Below are 23,208 nucleotides of genomic sequence, written 5' to 3'. Positions count from 1 at the left end.
ATTTGTGAGCTTCCTCAAGTAAAAATGATTTTACTTCACATAACCAAGGTACCTAGATTCGGCCATACCTGGTCATGATGCCGTGAGCATTCTTTTCTAGCTCATCAATGAATCCCTTTGTTCTCTCTTTCCTCAGGTCATTTGCATTTAGAGACTTTATCTGGGCCTCTTTTATCAACTCCAATAGTTTAGGGGTGGCTCTCATTCTCATAGATTTAACTTGTATTGGAGGTGGGTAATCCTTCCGACTTAATGCATCTGCTACAATATTGGCCTTCCCGGGATGATAAAGGATTTCGCAGTCATAATCCTTAATTAGCTCCAACCACCTTCGATGTCTCATATTTAAGTCTTTTTGTTCGAAGAAATACTTGAGACTTTTGTGGTCTGAGTATATCGTGCATTTCGTTCCATATAGATAGTGTTGCCACAGTTTTAATGTGAATACCACTGCAACCAATTCCAGACATGCGTCGGGTAATTGCTTTCGTGTGGTTTAAGCTGCCTCGAGGCATAGGCTATCACCTTACCCCGTTGCACTAAAAAACCTCCCAACCCCTGATGTGAAGAATCGGTATATACAACCAAGTCTTCCGGTCCCTCGGGTAAGGTTAACACCGGTGCACTAGACAACCTATCCTTTAATGTTTGAAACGCTTTCTCTTGTTCAGGCCCCATACAAATTTCTGATTCTTCTTCGTCAGTTTGGTTAGGGGTAAAGCTATTCTGGAAAAAACCTGTATAAACCTTCTGTTATACCCAGCTAAACCCAGAAAACTTCTTACTTCACTCGGGTTCCTTGGAGGAACCCAGTTCAAAACGGCATCCACCTTAGTTGGATCCACTAAGACGCCATCCTTATTGATCACATGGCCGAGAAATTGTACTTCTCTAAGCCATAAAGCACATTTTGAAAACTTTGCGTAAAGCTTTTCCCTCTGAAGAGTTTCTAATACTTCACGCAAATGATTCGCATGTTCGGCTCTACTACGGGAGTAAACCAGAATATCATCTATGAATACTATTACGGACTTATCCAACATAGGCCGACATACTCTGTTCATAAGATCCATGAATGCGGCTGGTGCATTAGTTAGTGCGAATGCAAGCCTGGAATTGAATCGTTTCAGAGTAGAGTAAATGAAGCAGCGTAATTTCTTAACGGAGAGAATTTGACCATCTCAAGCAATCAAGAAGCCATAAATTTCATAATCCTTTGGAAACCGTTGGAAGATCTTAAAATGGGTACGTATCATGTGCTACATCCCCATCGTCTTCTCTGTTTTTTCGAAGCCGACGGAAACTACAGTAACCACCGGAACCAACTATCAAAGAGGTCATGTTTCCCATTTGTTCGGCTTCCCGCGAAAGCATGTAAAGGCCGTCACACAATGCCCCCTTTAATATCGGTAAGAAACTAAAACCTTAAACTGATGTTATAACTGTACTATTTTTTGTTTCATTAGTATTTTTGGTTGTTTCTCTGGAATATCTTTTGGGCCACCATTTATGTGTATATATTCATGTATAACCATTTATGTGGTTAATTTAATTAGATGTGGAAAAGTGAATGTCTGCTTCAGCGAGGATTTTCGTCAGGAACGTGGTGGCGCTGGCACGATTTTAATGCAGGCAAGTGTGTACGTAAGTGGCTATTTTACAGGTTGTGTCAGTGATTATGTTTGTTTTAAAGGCCGAACGCCAAGTGTTTGTGATATTGCCTGAATGAATGGAATTAGATTGGTTGATTGGTGGTGTGTGTGTTTTGTATAGATGGTCTGAGCATTGGGCTATGACTCTGGTTGAGGGATGTTGACTATGTTTCAAACAACATTCAGCTTACTGTCTGGTTACCATCAGGTTAGTTTTTGGTTTAATATCATTTTGTTCGCATGTGCTTGGGACCGATGAGTAAAATGCATATTTTACAAGTATCAGTTAGAGTTTGAGCCAAAACTTGAAGCTCTTGTTGGAAGGTATAGGAATGAACTCTATCCTTTTTATACTTTTGATTGGGCAAAAGATTACTCTTAAAAGTTGTGAAATCATATGCCAATGTAAACTTGGTAAACATCAGTTATAGAAATACTGTCAATTCCACAAGAAGAAAAAAGGTTAACAAAATTGCCTTAAAAGAAGTATGCAAAAGTTACTAAAGTTGAACAAGATTATAGATTTCAGTAGGATACTTTCGATGCTTTGTTGTGAGTTATTAAGCTTGGTCAGCTTCTCAACAAAAATTTGTGGATTAAATGTACTACCCATTGTTTGTGATTGAAGTCCCTTCAGCTTAAGAACGAAAATAACTTCCGAAAGACAGTCAATCTACACAGCACAAGTATGTCTTTTGTGGTAGTGGATGGATATAAATTACGTGAAACCGTCGCACAATGTGCGCCAAAAAAATAAAAGTACCTGCTGCAAATAAAAGTCCTCTCGGCTCTGGAAATTCAGAAAATAGCGACCATTGGGAGGCTGGTATGAGAAAATGGATGAACAGGTTATAACAGTTTATAGTCTAATATGTAAAAATAGCTAGAGAGATGCAGCTTTTAGTTATACATAAAGCTAATTTACGACTGTTTGTCTTCAATCATGCTTTATTCATGTAAATATTTGTGCTCAAACTTCTCAAGCTCCATCATCGTATTTTCTACATGAAAAAAAAATTATTTATCTTTCTCAGGTATTTACTTTGTGCACGCACGTTTTTGTAAAGAAACAAGGTCCAAATTACCATTTTGCACCCACGTTTTTGTAAAGAAACAAGGCTCCGACTGTTGTGGCTGCAACACCGGCTGCGGTTGTGGCGGATGGACCGAGGAAGGTTGTTTCGACGCCGTATGCGAAGAAGCTGGCGAAACAGCATAAGGTTGATATTATTAAGATTGTTAAGACTGGGCCATCTGAGAGGATTACTGCAGCTGATGTGGAAGCTGCTGCAGGAATCGCGCCTTCGGAAGAAAGGAAGCACTAATAATATATGTGATTAGTTGTGTTTCTTTGCTCCTTTCTTTACATTTGCTTGACTACAATGTACCTAGAGGTAAGAATGTTTGATATTTTTTTTCCTATGACTTGTTTTATTGCAATATATTTTGTTGTATTAACAACCACAGTAAAATCGATCCTTGTAGGAAAGCTGAATCGGGGCCTCTCTGTTATTGACAGTTACCAATTGCTTAAAGGTGCAGAATTGATCGATGATGAGGTTTTCCTTGCACCTGCCCTTGGTTGGTGCATAAAGCAAATAAACTATATTTAGTTTTTGTCATGACAGTGAGTGGAAAGACACATGTATATTTCAATGGGATGCTATACCAAATTTCCAGTTCTGGTACAGCCAGTAGGCAACTATTATGGCCTGTGTTATTAAGAGGTACAAGTTCAAAAACTGGGATGATCTTTTACCTGATATTCAGTCAATTTCTAAACATGTTTGAGGTACTTTCAACATATATGGTTTAGCATTTACCAATTACTATAATTAAAAAAAATTGTAATCATGGATGTTTACAATACTTTTAGTCAGGGATGAATCAAGCCGGGCTGGGTTGGGTTAACTACAAACACTTTTTTATCCGTTTGTTTAAATAATGGATGTGCTATTTATGGTTCCAAAATTTATATTAGAATAATGATCTAAATTGTTAAAACAAAAACGATTTTCAAGGTTGTATGGCATTCTTTATTGTGTTCTTGAGAACTAAATCATCAAATCAATCTATATGTTTATTGAAATAATGTTAGAATGAGATTATTACTCAAATTAGATTATAAGAGGCGGGAAGAAGATATACAGAAATGGACAAAGATAAGAAGAGACGTGGTTCAAGTTTCTTTTCATGGCTCCACGTACATATTAGACGAGTTTAACTATCTTAATGCTTCTAAGCTAGATGGATCAAGAAACCCGTCCAACTGTACTTAACCTAAAGATGTTTCTTTTTTTTTTTTTTTGCGTCAGGAAGTCGTTGAGCTTGTACATAGGGCACATTTGCTTTGTTTAATTAAACGAGGACGATTGATTGATAGCCTTTGTCATGATATACAGGTTATTTTCTTAACAATTACTTATACTTGACATATATGTTCTCATAACAAAACGTGTTGAAGTTATAACTTTAAAATGTTAATAAGCATAAAAAAATCGGTTTAAATGGGCCGTGTTGAAGTTATAACTTTAAAATGTTAACCATACGGCTCACAACTTCACTAGATTGGGGGAAATCATTTATGTGGTTCACTTTTGTTGATATTGAGGTTTGTTCCATCAATTTTTTTTCTTTCGATTTCAATTTATGGTTTCCATGTTGTTTTCTTCCCACCTGTTAAAGATGAAACATTAAATGTATTTAAGGTTTTTCTGCCCTAACTTTTGCGTTATCTAAATTCTTCAGACCCATTTTAGGCTTCTAATCTGTATTTTTTTCCTCCTTCACAGGACCAGTCACTTTCAAGTTAAACCAGTTTGGAAGTGAATTCGCCAAAGGACCAATTCCTTCAGACCCATTTTGGTATTCAATTTGTATTTTTTTAAACTTTTTATCTGAATTTTTACTTGAGCTTTGACTCAACAAAATCAAGGATTTTAGGAGCTTAATTAGACTACTTTTACAAGGTTTGATCTCGAACAAATCGCTAACACTGACCTTGTTTTCTATTCAAGTTTTCTTGATCACATACTTCAACTAAATCAGATTTAAACTAAAAAAATTCCAGTCTAAATTCTTTTACATGGATGACATTTGTGTTGGGGAACCGAATCGATTGCAGCGGAAGGTTTGGATAGATTCGAGTTAACAGACATGGTTTCTAATGTGGGAATGTGCAGTAACTACTGAATGGACAAAGTGTGCAGGGAATGAACGGTTTAGTGGACAATTTCGGTTGAAAGAAAATGTCTTGATACCGGATCATGTTGCCGGTAATCAAATATATATACTTCAGTTTTGGCGGTTGATTTGGCGGGAAACTGCTCCGGCAGTTGTTTTAAAATCCACCCGCTTATCAACATAAATTCGAGTACATATCATAGTTACATAACCTATCTACATGATTCGAGTACATATCACATAAAATAATACATAAACATAATTAAGTTTAACTTTGTTCTAACATAATCCCCCTTAAACTAGATTATGTTTTGTTGCATTCATAAGGACGCTGTAATTGGCTTCTTCCACCGCTTTACGAGCTTCATTGAAATTGAACCGGCGGCGTTTCTGTGCAGGTTCCATGATCCTTCCCAACTTTTTCCGGCATAAAGAGCATAATGCTCTGTTGCAGCATCCTCCGGTACCGATTCTGCACTCTTTTTTCTTCCTTGTTCATCGCCGGCTATAGAGCTTTCACCTTCATTGATCATCTCTTTATCATACATCTTTTCTTGAATGGATTTGAACCTGTAATAGTATATCAAGACATCCAAATACATGGTATAAACTGTTGGTACACATTATGTGGACGCGACTCGATTCGGTTCGACCCGGTTAGGTTCGGCTCAAGCCCGATGTCACGACATTCCTCCGTCGTGCGCCCCAGAGTTCGACACGCGAAGCACGAAGAGCCGTGAGCCGTTTCCCACCAACACATCATCATGACATCACCATGATGATGTCATATGAAGTCCTTTCATGTGAAATATAAATATCAACGTGAATTCATTTTCAATGAATTAAATTGTTGCTGTTGACTATTCGACGAAAGTCTTGCAATGTATGGTGATGACGAAACTCCTACTTCCTGCACGACGAAACTCCATCAAGATGAACATGTTTCGTCAACTTGTGAGTGTGACGAAACACACTGAAGTTTCGTCGCATTTAAGTTTCGTCGGCTTCAAGTTTCGTCGACCTACCAGATGTTTCGTCGAGTGTTTCGTCGCTGAAAGAGTTTCGCCGATTAACTGCCTATATAAACACCAGACATGAGGCAGAAGAGGGTAGACAGAACAGAGAACACACACATACACGAGAGTGAACTTAGAAAGTTTGTGAGTGACTTATCTTATGTAATCTGTGTAAAACAAACTTTCGAGCATTAATACAGTTAACTGTTTAAACATTGAATCTTTCTGTTTCGTGTTCTTATCTCGGTTTGCTTTCTCGGTTGGATTCCGCACAACCGGGTTAGTTCGTATACAAGGATTAGGCGACTAGATCCTCCGCGCTAGCCGGACCTACAAGTGGTATCAGAGCCGCGGCTCTCTTCCTTGTTAAAACCGAGTGTTTTTCGAGTGTTTGAAGTTCATAATTTCTGGAAAAATCAGTTTATAACTTCGAAAATCTTGGTATTTTGTTGTTAGTTCTCACAAAAACCTTGTTAGTTTTCATTTTTACATGATAAGAAAAGGTTTTTCTTTGAACTTTAATGCAAAATCATTGTTTGGAAATTTTTCCATTGGCCGGAAAACTCATATTATTCACCAGAAAACTCATCTTGTTCTTCATATCTTCATTGTATTCTTGATGTTTCTGGGTTTTTTGATTTTTAAAAGGGATTGCTTGTTTGAAAATTCTTGATTTAAAAAAAAAAAGGTTACTGTGATAGTTGGTAAGAATGATCGTGGTTTGAAAATATGATGAAAAGTATGGTGTGAATGAAAGTTGTTTTACCCACCTTCTGTGTGTCAGAAGAAGGGATAAGGATAAGATTTGGTTTATTAAAAAAATATCTCATAAAGTTGCCTAACAATTTGGTCAACGAAAAACCTGGGTTTATTCTATTCTCAACTGGGCTTTTTGTTCACAAAGAATCCTAACCATTTGGATTTAACTTCCTTTCAAGTGGGCCAACATTGATAATTAGTGGATATTAGTAATTTTTAGTGGATATTGATTCTAAGTGGGCCAACATTCAACATTCATATCCATTAATTTTTAGTGGATATTAATTTTCACACCATTTTTTGTGGTCTCGTTTCTTTCACAGTTGGTTCACAGTTGCCTTTTAAGTTGCTTGTTTTCAATCCATCATGAGTACACACTTTTAGGGGTTAAGCATTTTAGGATCTCAATCATCAAATGATCCTTCTCATCAAAGTACACCGAAAATGACAACAGATATGTATGGTCGTTGGATACCGGATCCTAATGCTGATATGTATACGAGTAAAGGTTCATGTTCAGTTCCTTCATGGGCTCAGTCTCCCACACCCCATCCTCATCAACTCCATCCCTAGTGAGTTTAATTGCGAAAATTTCTTATAAGCAAAAGGGTTCAGTACCATCTTCAAAAATCAAGCTTTGGGATAAATCTAATGTCGATTGTGATCCGACAGTTCAGTTGGAGAACAATGGTCAAACAAGAACGGCGTTTTATGCTGAAATTGTTAAGAATGTCAGCGATGGTGAGTCCTCGGGAAATGATGACAGTTCTGAACATGGCAGTAGTTCAGTTGAAGATGTTACAAGTTCAAGTTCAAGCGAGGATGGATCAGAATATGAATCAACAAGGGAGGTTGTTGATTCTGAGGCAAATGAGTCACTATCTGAGAGCGAATCCAGTCAGGTATGTGTCGATAAACCAAGTTCTGATAGGTGTAATAAATGTGTTAGTTTAGGTGATAAATTGTCGGAGTTGCAAAGCAAATATGACGATTTGCAAAGCAAGTATGACGTGACATTTATCCACAATTAAGGTTTGATCGTGGATCTTTCGAAATGCAATGAGGCCAACATGTTTTATGAAAACCATGAAAAAGAGTTTAAAACGGTGATTGAAAATTTAAGAAAAGATAAAACCGAGCTAACAAAAATGGTTTGAAGAAAACAAACTGACATAAACTGTTATATCAATCGTCTCAAGATCATGCAAAAAGAGTTAGCCTGTGTAAAGTGTGAAAGTGAGGCGATCCGGCTTAAGCTAGACAGTTATTCAAACTCTAGGTATGTGCTGGATCACATCATTGACATACATAAAGAGAAAAAGGATGTCATGTGCATTGGATACAAGAAATGTCCACCACCTGTTAGACAAAATTACGATGCAATGCCTGATGGGGAGAATAGAACTTATTATGAGCAATCTGTTCCTTTATACATTGAAGAATTTGCAACCGGACTTGGATACAAAACAGAAGTATCATCAGATTCAGATGTGTCAGCAGATACAGATGTGTCAACTGCTGAACAGAATCAGGATCCTCCAGTCATTATTGAGGATGCTGATTCTTCAGATGATGAATCCGATGATACTGACTCAGCACAGTCTGATGCGGTAATCAAAGAAGAGGACAAACCTCTTGAGAATCATATTCTATGTGATCCTCCCGCAAAACCTGCTAAGACTGTTCTGGTTGAGTCCACGTCTGCGTAAGAGTCTGAAAGTTGTGAAAGCGTGAATTTGCTTTACACGTTGATTGGATCTGATAAAATATATTCAGTCAAGGATTTCCAAATCAAGAATGTCAATCAATCCTTGATTGATAAAGTTTTTGAAGATTCTACTAGTAAGTTCTTGGGAAAGTCGAGCCCATGAGTTGTGGTAACTCAGTGTGCTCCTATCCCAAAATCCGAAGTTAGAAAGAAATATGGGAATCAAAAATTGCAACCACAAAACAATCAACGAAAGCAAAGTCACGCTCAACAAGGAAATGGAAAAGGCAAACAGAGCCAAAACAAGAACAAGGTTCGGAAGGTAAACTTCGTGAAATCCCGAGGGACTGATAAAATTGAAACTTTCGAAAACAAATCCAACACGGATTTTGTTAAACAAGTTAAAATTTTGAAAAGAAACAGTCAAAATAATTACACACAACACACAAACGGTTGTGATGTAGGACCAAGTACCTCAAGATCATGAAGTTCATCATCAAGTTGTTCCGGTTATGATACTCCAAGGTTTGTTGAGTGGAGATCATGTTTTGAATGCGGTGAGTATGGGCACATTGTCAGAAACTGTCCATATCTCACGAAAGGAAAGGCAAAGGTTGATGCCCCTCGTGGTAACAGTAACCATAAAAGATCTGTTTCATCAAAACAGGACCCTCGTCTTGTTAAACAACGGGAAATGAAATAGAAAGGGAAACAAAGAAAAGAAATTGAAAAGGTTTTAAAACCAGAGGTTGTCCAACGCAGTCTGTTAAATCAGATGTTAAACATGAAAAACAAAAACTGATTTGGAAACCAAAATCGGAAATTGTTTCAGGGGGAGTACATCAATTCCGAATCATTAGGAAATGGATGTCACAATTCTCGATGATGACGGAAGACCCAAGTCTGTGAAGGCTTGGGTCCCCCTCTCCAACTAATCTCTGAATGAGTGTGCAGGATGTTCCAGGAGGAACTATTGATAGTCTTAGGATTGTTGATAGTGGAGCGTCCATGCACAAGATCGACGACATAACGCTCCGAAATATTGTTACATCTAGGAGAATATTGTTGCCATTGATGGAGAAAGGAAAAAGAAAAGAAGATAAAAATTCCGATGAAGGAATGATGGTGAAAGAATGTGGTTGAATGAAGTTGAAAATTCAACAAGTTGAAAAATGTGCCAAGATTTGATTGTTGAAGGTTTTGATCGGGTCAACATGATAGATTCCAACAAAATGTACGTGCCTGTAACACGACTGAAGTTTATCGAAGATTCGTGACTTTTTATTCCATGAGAAGTTCAAAGTCTGCAAGATGAACGTGTAGTGTACTTTTCTCCACGGTGTGATTGAAGAAAATGTGTTTGTTGATCAAACCAACTGTGACAACTCGAACTTTAGATTTATCTCGTAACGTTATGTGCCTATATGATACTTTGAGTTAATGAATGTTTTGTTTATGTGCATTATGTGTAACGTGGATTGCATGATTGTATGTATGTATTGAACCGCACAACACTAGGCAACCCGAACCACACAACATTCACACTCGCACAAGCCTTTGGGCCGTTTTGCTTGTATTCGGGACTCATAGGCAGGCCGGTATGGGTTACGACCCACTACTCTTAATCGTGTAAACCCCATAGTTGGGGATAGAGGATTCTCATTTGTCATAAAACACAAGAACACACAAAACCCTAGGCGATTTCCTCTCTATCTCTCTCGTTTGCTCGGAACCGACGGCAAGACCTTTCCCTACTCGGATCACCTCTGCTTCTTCTCTAATCGGTTAGTATGTTTGATTATGTTCCTGTATGATTCGTGTGGTATTGTTTGTGTTCTTGCTAATCGTTTGTTTACCGTATGAGTGTAATCGGATGAGATATGTTATTAAGATAAACTGATTTGTTATTGCTATGCCGAGTATGCGAGATGGTGATGTTTGAGTGTTGTTAATGTTCATAAATCGGCTCACATGTTTTAGAATTGCATGATGATAAACTAGGGCTAATCCGGTTAGGGTTCATGTAATCGGTTATAATAAGATGTATGGTAATCGATGGTGTTTGATAAATCAGTCGATGTGCTAGATGGTTCGGATTGAACGTTATGATATATGCTCTTGTAAATCGCTATATTATTGTTCATATGTTTAGATTCAGGTTCATACGATGTGGATGTTAAAATGCCATGTTTGATCGATTTTGTGTTAACTAATTTGTTGGAAATTGTGTTAATGGATATGATAAGTATGGAAACTTTGAATGAGTGTAACTGATTTGCTTAAATCATGGAAATTGGTTAATCAATCGCACAAGACTTCTTGGTTGAACAAGAAGTCCAATCGCACAAAAGAAGCACACAAGCTCTCGGTTGTACAAGACTGACCTGGTCGCACAAGTTAATCTGGGCCTACCTGTTGGGCCGGGCAGTCCAATTGTCCATTCGCACAAGTTGAGCTGCTATGCCGTTTGGGCCGGACAAGCCCAAAGGCTAGTCGCACAACCAAGTTCACTCGCACAAGGTCACTGAATCGCACAATGTGACCTCAGGCCGCACAAGTTATGTTGAATCGCACAAGACCGTCATTTGTTTAATGTGTTGGGCTGATATGTTAATGGATTGTTATATTATTGTTGGGCTGGACTAATCGGATCGCACAAGCCGAGCTGGACCGCACAAGGCCCTTATGTGCTATCGGTTTGGGCCGAGAATTATTATTGGGTTTGTTTATGTTATTGGGCCAAATCATTCAATCGCACAACGTAGGATTTCATTATACTAATTGACTGTTATGTCTGATTGCTATGTGGTTTGCCATGATCAATACATGTTAGTAACGTGGTTATTTATGTGATTCATACGTGCATTACTTGAGTCAAAACCTGACTTGTATGGTAACCCTGTTAGGACGAGGTTGACCACTTTAGTTCAAGAACCCTATTTGTGTATCTGCCGAGCAACCCAAGGTGAGTTCACACAGCCAAAGCATGGGGTTCCCAGGGTGGGAATGGGATTGAATGAATTATACGTACATACTTAGTTAATGGAACTTAATGATATGAGTCCTCAGGGTGAGGATGGTGAATGATAAGATACGGCTAGACTAGTATACCTACTTGAACAGATCTTCGCACACACGCCAAGGGTTGGCTGCGATAATTATGACTGATCTTCGCACACATGCCTCGGGAAGGCTGCGAACTAAACATATTAGAACTTCGCACACATGCCAGGGTGGCCAGCGATACAAATATACATAGTCTAGGATATTTGGGAGTATTAACCCAAATCTTCGCATACATGCCGAAAGGGCCCGCGATGGAAGCCAATACTATACATGAACAACGAACGAACTAATACGATACGTGATTAGATGAACGAACGCAATGCTTGCTATACCATTTCTATTACTGAACTTACTTTCTGTGAACTCGCTCAACTAGTTGTTGACTCTCTGCTGCATGCCTTGCAGGACCTTAGGTACATATTGGAGCTTGCACAGGGAGGAGCAGGTCGTTGTGGGCAAAGGATCATGAATGCTATTTGAACACTTATGATGCTTCATACATTAATATTTATGTTTGGGTTTACTTAAATGCTTCCGCTATACTTAACTATATTACACGTTCAATATGATTGGTGGTTAAGATCCTGGTCAGTCACGCTCCCAAGCGGTGATACTCCGCAGTTGGATTTTGGGGGTGTGACACCAACCGGGTGTGCGGATGCCTTGGAGTGGATTGAACAATCGCACACTACTTCTAAAAGAGAAAGACAAAGACCTTCGCTGGTGCAATGTGGAAGACCAGCCGGACCCGGAGGTTACCGATCTTGATGCTATGAAGAGATTTCTCAGATTAATTGAAGTAGCTGCCAAATCGACTTTGAAGTCCACACCGGGTGGATATCCAGTTTGGGAGAGCTCTCAGATTCCTGCCAATGCACAAAGAAGTTGCAGGATTACGGTTTTGAATTTCTAATCTCTCTTATACTTGTCGATATTTAAGCTGCTTTACGTATTACTAGAAATCCAGTGCAGCACTCAAAAACCGAACACATCGAAATCAAATATCACTTCATACGTGATTGCTTTGATAAAAGGCTTATCGATGTTGTTAAGGTCCACACCGATGACCAACGTGCCGACCTTTTTACCAAAGCACTTGACAAATCCTGATTTGACTTTTTATTAATGGTAAACGACATTAAGGTCAACCAAGAGTAAAACCAACATCTAAAAATCATTTTTGTAAATATTTGTTTGTGTTTTCTTAATTTCTCGTACTTTTTGAATTTTAGGGGGAGTAAATTCAAAAAATACAAAAACAATGAAGAATTTTAAAAAAATCCAAAAACATCGAAAAATTTCAAAAAAACAAAAACAATAGAAAAACAAAAATGAGTTTCCTCGCGAGCAAAAGAGAAAATGATAGTACATCAGTGGTCTGTCCAAACCTCTTTAAACCTAAAATGAAAAACGATAAGCAGCTCTATATAAGACGTATCGGTAGGCTCACAATCATTTTAAAGTGTGCAGGGTGATATAAACTTAAATCGACTGATATGGTCTTGGTACCAAATTTCGTTTGAGAGATTGCTGAGGTTCTGAGATATGTGGTCTTTATGCTGTTTATCATCTGGGTATCATAGTTGTTTCCTTTGCCGAAATATATCGGAGACGAAGTCTAGATCTTCCATGATACCATACATACGTGTACATACTGCATACGACCTCAATAAGTGATCAACAATCACATGTCCCACAAAATAAGTGATAATATATCACATTTATCCGGGAGTCAAGTTCGTCTCTTTGTTGTACTGTAGGATCGTTGAATCGATCTAGTGAGTCTATCAGAAGAGTTCTAATCCAAACCGAAGGCGGAATTCAATGATTCGGACTTGATTACAGCTTGTCTAACACTTAGATTCACTTTAATTGTCGTATATATTGATTTGAAAGCTTTTACAGTTCACTCGACACTTTGGCAGCACCTCCGCTCCGGAATCATAACTGTTCCAAATGAAATCACAACTCAACTATTTATAGGAGATCCAGTCCTCACGAACCAGCACAACCCACTTCGTGCGAAGTGGTCACTTCGTACGAACTGGCTCTGCCAGTTCGTGTGAACTGAACTGTTTGCTCTAAAAACCTATTTTCTTGACTACCGAGCTCTGTTCTATCCTATCTAGATACAAGACTCGATACAAGACGAAGTCGACAGACATATGCACCAACAAACTCCCCCTTGGATGTTGACGAGTCTTCTGTACGAGTCTTCAGTATGACGAATCTTCAGTCTTGATCAGTCCTCTCGCTCTCTCCAAAATGTCTTTCACTGTAGGCATCCTTCAATCTTTATCTTTCACTCTTCAGACTCCCCTTTGCTAACAGACTCCCACCTAAGTTGTTTCGGGATCGTAATCTGACCTAGCTTTCGTCCTAAGATCGTATCCTGGCTCAAACTCTGCTCAGGCTTAGACACGGGGATCTTTCTTTGCAGCTTTCACAGATTCAGAAATGTCTCCTGGCTCTCCGTAGCAACAGGATCAGAAACTTGGCTCTAATCTGCATATCCTTAGAAATCAAACCTAGCTCTTTAACAACTTCTTTCCTGCACAAACTCTACCCAACAGTAAATTTCTCAGATGTTAAGATTTAACAAATTTAGAATCCTCTTGAAGATATCATCCAATCATCAACAATAGTTATATCAAGTTCAAATTAGTGACCTTGATTAACCACTTGTAGGATTATTGATACAACAAATCAATACAAACATTGATCATTTTTCATTTTTCTTTTTTCAAAACAATCACCCAACCAGTTGTTGTTCATCATGTTTAGCACTTGGAATTTTGAAAATCAGCTTTTTAACCTCAGTTGTCGAAAACAAGATAAAATAAAATCTTTTTGATTTTTCAAAATTTATGCTAAAACATTCCTAAAATCTTTTTGTAATTTTTCATTAATGAAAATCTGTAAAGAAATATTTACAGACAATATTTTTGTGAGTTTGTGTAAGAGGATCATATCAGTTTATGAGACAAATCACTAACACCGTTGAACTTTAAACACTTTAAGTTCTAAACGAATCACTTAGATTGTCAGTATATTGATCCACTTAAATTTTCACACAAAGTTCAATTGTTTCGAGATACGAGATTAGTGTTTTAATTGACTTAAACTTATTCGCGTGTGCCACCTCAGAATATACTCCCGTATCCAGACTCCTATATTCAGTCTTACAGGTGAATGTACACTAATGATATCTGTAAATGGGTAATGCGAGACCATGAGAGCTCAGGTTAGAATTTCCGTTCAGACAAAGAGATGATGGCTCGACTTTAAGGTATGTCCCGTTTGGGGATCTTTTCTTCAACAGCACATGATTAGCATTTTTCAATGTTTCATCATTTTATACTGAGGGTGGGCTTTATGATTAAAGCAGTGCAGAGTATTATACGAGGATTTGGCTATTGCTTCCGCAAAATCAGAAGTCCCGGTATAATACCCCAGATATCATCACGCACAAAGACCTAGTATGTCAGAAATAGAAAGCCCTTCAAACAAGATTTCAGGGGTTACCTATATATCCGAGAGATGTTCCCCACGAAATAAGTAAGTATTTGATATTTAGGTTTATATCTCGAAAACAATCTACTGAATGTGTAAAAACCTACTGGCATATCGTCAGTGAGACCGTTTATCACATTTTAACTTTCCAATTCTTTAGCGTGCTGTGATTGTCTACTGATGTACTATCATTTCCTCTTTTTCACAACAAAAATCGTTTTGGATTTTTTGATGTTTTTGGCGTTTTTCTGGTTTTATCATGTTTTTGGATTTTTCAAATTTTCAAAATTTTTAAATTTTTTACTCCCCTAAAATCAAAAATATGTTTCAATTTTTGATTTTCTGGGAAAATTTGAAAATGAATGCAATAAACTGTACAAATAACGTGACAAACTGATGTGAATTGCTTCAATTCTCCATTCTTTTGGCTTAAACAATCAGAACTCCCTCTGACAACAAACTCTTTTCCCATTATGATTTCAAAACACTTAAGTTTGTTTTAATCAAAATGGTTTTTCCGGAAAATTAGTTTTGTTTATCATTTCACAAACATGGGGTCTCATTCATCACTTTGTTTTCATATTACCACTTGTAAGATCTAACACTTGTAGACTTTTTCACAAAAACATTTTTCAAGAATGATGTCGATTCATGCTCCACGATTACCAACTTGGGAGCTCCGGCAAGTCCGGATTTTACTTCTTAAAAAATCTCACCCATGCCTGAGGAATCACGGGTGAACCATCCTCATTCGGTTTAACAATTTTCGATTCATAAAACTCTTTTAATCCCTTCACTTTTCCATCTGTCATCTTTCCAAAAATATGTAACACTTTTCCATTAAAAGCTTTCTCAGCATCAAACTCTTTCTCATCAGCAAAGAATTGATCTGAAATCTCACTCTTACCATCTTTTGACTTCAAATTTCCGTTTGACAATGGTGGAAAATTTTCATCATCCATTGTTGGAACAAAATTTTCACCTTTTTGCACAACAGATGGCTCCTCTGACTTTGACGAGTCAGATTCATCGCCAGAACTAACGTCTGAATTTTTGACAACCCATTTTTGTTTGTTTAAATTTGCTCTTCTTTTGTAAAAATGTTTCTAACTTTCACCAACTTCGAAAGTCGAATTTTTGAACTCTTTAATTTTTTCTGTTTGTTGTTCCTCATTGTCAACACATTTCTCTTTCATTTTAGAGTTATAAGAAACTCCCTGTTTTGTGTTGGTGGACTTTGGGCAATTCCAAGCAATGTGTCCAACCTCTTGACATTTGAAACAGGTTCTTCTTTCAACTCTCTGTTCAGATTCCTTCAACACATTCTTTTGCTTTTCAGCGAGAAACTCCTTGTTTGACTGTCTCCAGAACGGTTTGTTGGTGCATGTTTGTGACAACAGCTTAGATTTGGTCTTTGGATATCTTGTAATTAGTTAAACGATAAACACTTAGCGGGTTTAGCTTTGTAATAGTTAGTTGTTATGTTTGGGCTAACTAAACCCAAGGAATTGGGTGATGGGGGCGAATTGGGCCTATCCAATTCGCAGCCCAGGAGTCTTTAACCTAGCCCAGTTGTGAACCTTGTGTTATATAAACAAGGTTAGACATTAGGGTTTAGGTTAATCAGCTAAAACAGTTGTGTGAGAGAGGAATTTCGTGAGAGACATAGTCTTAGACGAATTAGGGTTTGGTTGATTGTAATACGCAAGTTTGATAATCAATAGAAACCCGGTTGAAAGTGAATTCTGTTTCCTACACGTTTTCTATTGCAATCTGATCTAGAGGATTCCGCACTCTAGGTTAGATAGACGATTCTGTGAAAGATCCATAGACTCAAGGGGACCTACAATTGGTATCAGAGCGTTAGGCTCTTGGTTGCTCGGTTCAGAATTATTTGCTGCAGAAACAGGGAGTGATTTCGAAATTTTTGTTAAACCTGAAAAATTAGGGTTTTTAAAAATTTTCGAAATTCTTGTGTGTTTGATAAAATTTTCGAAAATTTTTGCTATTTTGATCTTTTGGTTTGTTTGTTTGCTGATTTGCAGGTTTTCAGGATAGTTTCTGATTGACTGTGTGATGGATTTTGGCTGAAAAAGCTTGAAGATTCGAAGATTGTTCTTCGTGTTCTTCGCGTTCTTCGTTCTGTTTCTTGTTTGATTTTCAAGAAATCACTTATATTTTGCTGTTTTGATTTTGCAGATTTGTGTTGGAGAGGAGATAAGATCTTCAAAATTTCGGAAAGATTGGATTTCCATACTGAGTTGGCGAATTTGATTAAATTTGCTGACTGACCAGCGAATTTAACTGATCCAGCATATTTACCAGCGAATTTAACTGATCCAGCATATTTAAATCCAAAGGCGACTTTGGTAATCGTGTTAGTTTCCACAGCGAAATTACCACGGTTTCAGCGAAATTAAGCAGTGATTTTGACCATTGAAAGTGAACCAGCGAAATTAGCCGTTTCAGCGAAATAACCAGCAAACTTAAACTGACTAGCGAATTTAACTCAATACCAGCGAAATTAAGTGAAAACCAGCGAAATTAATAGAGGAATTAAGTGGTGGAATTTCAGTTGGCAAGCGTCGAAATTTTTTCAGTGTTTTGCAAATAGAAATTGATCTGCACCTCGTTTGACAGAACCGTTTGCGCCGTTAGATTCGTGTGATTTTTAGGACAAAAAAAAAAAAAAAAAAAAAAAACTCTGGAAAATCCCGAAATCGGTTTTTGACATTATATATCATTGGACTCGTCTTTTCGAGACGATTCTAAAGGTGTAATTTGGTAACCACTGTTTTCGGAAATATTTTGTACGGTTTTCTCAGTCTGCAACGTTTAAAATGTCGAACATGACCAACTTGAATGCTCCAAAGATGATGAAGGTGAAGAATTATCTTACATGGAAGGACAACTTCAAATCCTTCATTAAATCTCATGATGCACGAATGTGGATATGTATTGAAGATGGATACATAAACCCAGTACATGATTTTGAGGGCAGACGACGTAGAACAGACTACGTGAACATGAATGAGGCTGATAAGAAAGTGTATGAAGCTGAAAAGAGAGCTTTAGCTGCAATAAAGTCATCCTTACCTGATAACATCAAGCATACCTTCACAAAGTACACAAATTCAAAGGATATGTGGGATGCATTACAAAAGCGATATCAGGGAAATGAATGCGCCACTCAGGCCTTCATGGCAGAGATAGTGCCAGTTGATGAGGCTGAAACTAGTGTGAGTGATGCTGAATCTCAAGTGGAGAATGCTGAAGCAAAAGTGGATGCTGAAGTAGGGAAAGAGAGTGAAGCTGAAAAGGTTGATGCTGATGAAACTACAGAAGTTCATGAGAAAGAGGTACATTCTAATTCTGTGTGTTTGAGGTGTCGTGAACTACAGGGTGAGGTTGACAGGTTGTCAACTCAAAATCAAAGTCTGGTGAGTGAGATTTCTAGCATAAAAGAGTCAAACTTTTTTGCTAAAAGAAATGAATCTCTATACTTGAAGAAGATAAAAGGTTATGAAAGTGAAATCGAAGCCTTAACATGCAAATTAAACGAAAAACTTCAAGTGATAGACTTAGCTCACGAAATGATGGCTGAGAAAACAAAAGAGAATTCTGAAAAATGCAAAGAGTTGTCAGATGCACAACTCAAAATCATTGAACTTGAACAGAAATTAAGTCAATTCAGAGATTCGTCTTTTGTTATGAAACACATGATGGGTGGGTTAAAGAAGAGTAATGACAAGACTAGTGTGGGATATAATGAAGTCCCACCTCCTCTTAGTCATGAATATTCTTTCCTCCCTGATGAAGATGAGCTAGCAGCCTGTATGTCAACTGCACCAAGTAGTTTCGCATCTACATCAAGTCAAGGTGAAGGGTCTGAGAGTGGTGATGCTAGGAAGAACAATAACAGGGAATCTTTGAAAAAGAAAAATTCACCTCCTAAGAGCAAAAATCAAACTTTTGTTAAAAAGATTAATTTTGTTCAAGGTAGTGATATGAAGAATGAAACTTCTGTTATTGAAAAAGAATCAAATGTAGAGTTTGCTAAAAATAAAAACAAAGAAAAATCTGAAATTAAGCAAACTGAACAAAATTCTTCAAAGGCATCATCACCATCCGACAAGGGATCTACCTCAGAGACTCCAGCTCAGAAGTCTTTGAAAAGGAGATCGTGCTTCAGGTGTCACGTAAAGGGACATGTAGCTAGCTGCTGTCCTAACAAAAATAATGAAGCACAGGTGAATGAGAGGAAAAGAGAGAAGTCACCAGAGAAGAGTGATGATAGTGAGGAGAAAGGTTCAAATTCTCCAAAGAAATCTGCTCCTAAGCAACCAGAGCCAGTTGCTGTTGGTGAGGATAAGGCTGAAAAAGGAACTCCACAAGTTCCTCGTTTTCAAAGAAATCAACCTAGATTTCAGCCTAGATCTCCACCAGGCAGATTTGAGAGACCTAGAAGCAGTTCACCAAGAATGAACAATCAAAATACAAATAATTTCAGAAGTCAAGGTCAATATCAAAATCGATACCAAAATAATGGTAGTCGAAATTTTTATAACAATGGCTTTAGAAATTATAACTATAATGCTTCTTGGAATCAAAATCCAAATTTTCAAAGGTCAAATAGTCCAAACACACATAGGAACCCTCAGGACCAAAGACCTAGTGGAAGTCAAAATAAATTTCCAACAGGTCTAAGATCCAAGACTCCAGTTAGGAGTAATGGATATTGGATGGATGTTCCAGTTGTTGGTGAATTTGGACGACCCAAGACCATTAAGGCTTGGGTCCCCCAAATCTAACTAATTTTTAAGTTAGTGTGTGCAGGAGCTGCTAAGGAGGATTATCAACTTATGTTGATAGTGGCTGCTTCAGGCACATGAAGGGGGGTGTGAGATTGTTGATATAATTTTTTTAAATGATTTAATTTGAAGTTCAAAGTGCTGAGTCGACACAGAAGATAACCTGGCAGATCTTTATACTAAAGCATTTAACAGGGCTCGCTTTGAACATTTAGTCGAACTCAACGGGATGAGGAATCCTGAATAACTGGTTTTTCATAAGAATTTTTGTAAATAGTTTACTGTTTTTCTTAAAAAAAAAATTTGAAAAATCAAAAACATAAAAAAAAATGAAAAATAAAAAACATAAAAAAATAGAAAATCAAAAATGAGATTTCACTGTGTGAAAAAGAAGAAATGATAGTACATCAGCAAGTTAGACTGTCACACTGAAATTGAACATGAATTGCTTAAGTGTGATAGCAGCTTCATTATATGATGTACCAGTAGGCAAAAAGCATGAAATAATCAACTTACTAATGTGATATAAACTTAAATGAACTAAATATGAGTGGGGAACACATTAGTGGTGTATGGTTTAATGACCTTAATTCTTGCGTTGATAGATTGCCAAAATCTGAAGTTTTGGGTCTTTATACTGTTGTTTCAACTAGGGATATCTTGGCTGTCTGTCTGTTAGAACAAAAAAATTGTACATGACCCCAGGAAAGATAGTCACTTGGAATTAGCTCATTTCTATTTGAATGTCTGTATATTTCCCGATACACACAATTTTGATCTGATTCTGAAATCTTCTCTGAAAAAAGTCGTGTACCTCCTCTGCTGCATCCAGATATATGCTGACCTGGAGGTGCTAGGCAACGACAGCTTCTGCTGCATCCAGATACATGCTGACCTAGCTGTACGTTGTCGCGCTATAGATCTAATACACCCGAAAGAGGCCCTCAAGTGCCCAAAAGAAACCCAATAAACCTATATCAAACTGAGAAAATCTCATTTGATCTGTATATTATACCATCTCTCCTAAAGATCTATTCTGTTCTCTTCTCAACCTCTTCCCAGTTAAGATTTCAGAACTCTGGATTGGACTTGTGAAATATGTGGTAGGGAAGATACTTGCATGATAGAGTGTGCTATTTATATTTCCAGGATTTGATTAATATTTATTTGGGTGTTCATGGTTACGAAATCAAAACATGATAAAACAGTTTATATGCTGAACTAGACACAGTCAGGATATCTTAAAGGATGAATTCAGTATACTCACCTACTACGATGAATCTTTGTGCATACCTTGATCGTGGGGGTATATCCTGAAGTGGGACACGCTCGTAATTCAGAAAATAAAATTACTTTAACGTATCATATGGTAATGGTACTTGAAATGTTCATGCATTTTGTTTAAGAGGACAAACATACTGGTAATCGTCTTGAACTGCTTTGTGTGAAACAGTTTGATTGTGCTGATATGATCTTCTTACCAGTGATTCTCACAAAAATAGAGTGTTTATTGCTTTTGTATTTACTTGCTTTCAGAAAAATATAAAAATCCAAAAATAGTGTCTTTTTCTGTTTGAAATTCTTAACGTACGGAAAACTGTTATTCTTGGAGGAATTGTTACTGATAGGGGGAGATGGTGTTAGTAAGTGAGCTCAAAATTTTCAATCAGGCAGGTTCTTGTGTGTTGAGCAAAATGTTTTGCGTGTTGATGATTTTGAAAAAGCTTAATCTGTTACACAGTTTAACTAATCTCTTGAAAAATAATAATTTATTTAACTTATGTTGAAAAATTCTTATGGTTTCTCGAGATGTTTGTTTTATAGTATACAGATTGAAGCCGTTTGTTGCAGAGAAGTTGCTGTGAAGTGTGAAGATGAGAGTTATGATTGGCTGCATGGTAGAACCTCCTTTCTACATTGCAGACAATGTTGAAGAGTTGAAGATTGCTTTGCAAATGCTGAACTGGAGTTTACTCAAACGCTAACGTCTTGAAGATTTGGTGATTGGATGCATCAGCTTAGGGGGAGTCTGTTGCTGACAGTCTGTTGCTGACAGAAGCTGTTGAAGCTGAAGCTATCCAAAGACCAAAGACAGTGCAAGACTACTTGAAGATTGCAAGAAGACCGAAGACAAAGTTTTGACTCAAGACAAAGTTTTTATGAAGCTATTGTCAAGGGGGAGTTTGTTGGTGCATGTTTGTGACAACAGCTTAGATTTGGTCTTTGGATATCTTGTAATTAGTTAAACGATAAACAGTTAGCGGGTTTAGCTTTGTAATAGTTAGTTGTTATGTTTGGGCTAACTAAACCCAAGGAATTGGGTGATGGGGGCGAATTGGGCCTGTCCAATTCGCAGCCCAGGAGTCTTTAACCTAGCCCAGTTGTGAACCTTGTGTTATATAAACAAGGTTAGACATTAGGGTTTAGGTTAATCAGCTAAAACAGTTGTGTGAGAGAGGAATTTCGTGAGAGACATAGTCTTAGACGAATTAGGGTTTGGTTGATTGTAATACGCAAGTTTGATAATCAATAGAAACCCGGTTGAAAGTGAATTCTGTTTCCTACACGTTTTCTGTTGCAATCTGATCTAGAGGATTCCGCACTCTAGGTTAGATAGACGATTCTGTGAAAGATCCATAGACTCAAGGGGACCTACACGGTTTCTCCTTCTCCTCTTCAGAACTTGTTCCTGAAACAAATTTTGTTTTTGGTTTAAAAATTTTCTCATTTTTATGATTTTCTGGTGGAATAAAACCTAATCCTTTCTTTTTGAAATTACTGTTATTGTTTGGTTTCTTTCGATAACCCGAACCAGAACTGTAACCTTTTTTCTTGTTCAATCTTTGTTGAACTCTTGAAGTGTATTTTTTAGGTTTTCCATTAAGATTTATATCTTTTATTTCAGAAATATTAATTTTTGTTAATTTGAAAACCTTGTTAATCATTTCAGTTTTAACACTTCTTATTGGAAATTCTTCATCAGAATATAATTTGTCAATATCATTCAAAGTATATGCTACTTTGAAAGCTTCGTCATTCAAATTATTTTTTGAAAATAGAAAATCTTTATTATAAACCCGTTTGACCGGTGAACTCGAGTTTTTGTCTAACGAACTCGACTTTTCAGATTTAGACTCTGACTTTGTGATGTGCACAAAATGCAACATATAAATTACATCAATTGTGGCATAAAACTAACCCTTTTTAGTACTAATGTTGGAAAAAGTGTGCTTTTGTCTTCCTTATGTATTTTCAGGATTAAATGAGCTCAAATAGACAAAAGAAGCAAAAAGGCAGCTAAATCTAACATAAATACAAGAAAAGGAGCAAACATGGCATGCCCGACCTCCCGACAGCATCTTCCCAAGCAAAACAAGAAGACAGAAGACTGAACACGCCCCGTGCTCAGTGAGCACGGGGGCGTGCCCAAGTGTCAGCAGAAAAGACAAAGTTGTAGAAGCTTCCATCGCCCACCACAGGGTCGTGCTCAGCGGACACGG

At 37.4% G+C, this 23,208-nt stretch overlaps 1 protein-coding gene and 1 long non-coding RNA gene across 4 annotated transcripts; both read left to right on the top strand.

The window, feature by feature from the left end:
- Positions 1-2,704: 2,704 nt before the first annotated feature.
- Positions 2,705-4,611, top strand: LOC110891989. The gene is made up of 3 exons (XR_004872461.1): positions 2,705-3,046; positions 3,172-4,054; positions 4,445-4,611. It is a non-coding gene; the product is annotated as an uncharacterized LOC110891989 (long non-coding RNA).
- Positions 4,612-6,980: 2,369 nt separating this feature from the next.
- LOC118483937 lies at positions 6,981-23,005 on the top strand. Of its 3 annotated transcripts, none has more exons than XM_035979749.1 (2): positions 6,981-7,512; positions 8,783-9,476. In XM_035979749.1, the coding sequence occupies exons 1-2, from the start codon at positions 7,123-7,125 to the stop codon at positions 9,014-9,016; spliced, it is 624 nt and encodes a 207-aa protein (XP_035835642.1). In that variant the 5' UTR covers positions 6,981-7,122; the 3' UTR covers positions 9,017-9,476. The 3 variants fall into 3 exon arrangements, with proteins under 3 accessions (XP_035835642.1, XP_035835644.1, XP_035835643.1); XM_035979751.1 differs by lacking the exon at positions 8,783-9,476 and adding an exon at positions 22,965-23,005 and having other exon boundaries at positions 6,997-7,512; XM_035979750.1 differs by lacking the exon at positions 8,783-9,476 and adding an exon at positions 14,573-14,613 and having other exon boundaries at positions 6,997-7,512.
- Positions 23,006-23,208: the final 203 nt, after the last annotated feature.

The sequence above is a fragment of the Helianthus annuus genome, chromosome 11, assembly GCF_002127325.2.
Source record: "Helianthus annuus cultivar XRQ/B chromosome 11, HanXRQr2.0-SUNRISE, whole genome shotgun sequence".
NCBI lineage: Eukaryota > Viridiplantae > Streptophyta > Magnoliopsida > Asterales > Asteraceae > Helianthus > Helianthus annuus.
Note: the sequence above shows the minus strand (reverse complement) of the source record. Positions and strands in the feature narration are given on the sequence as shown.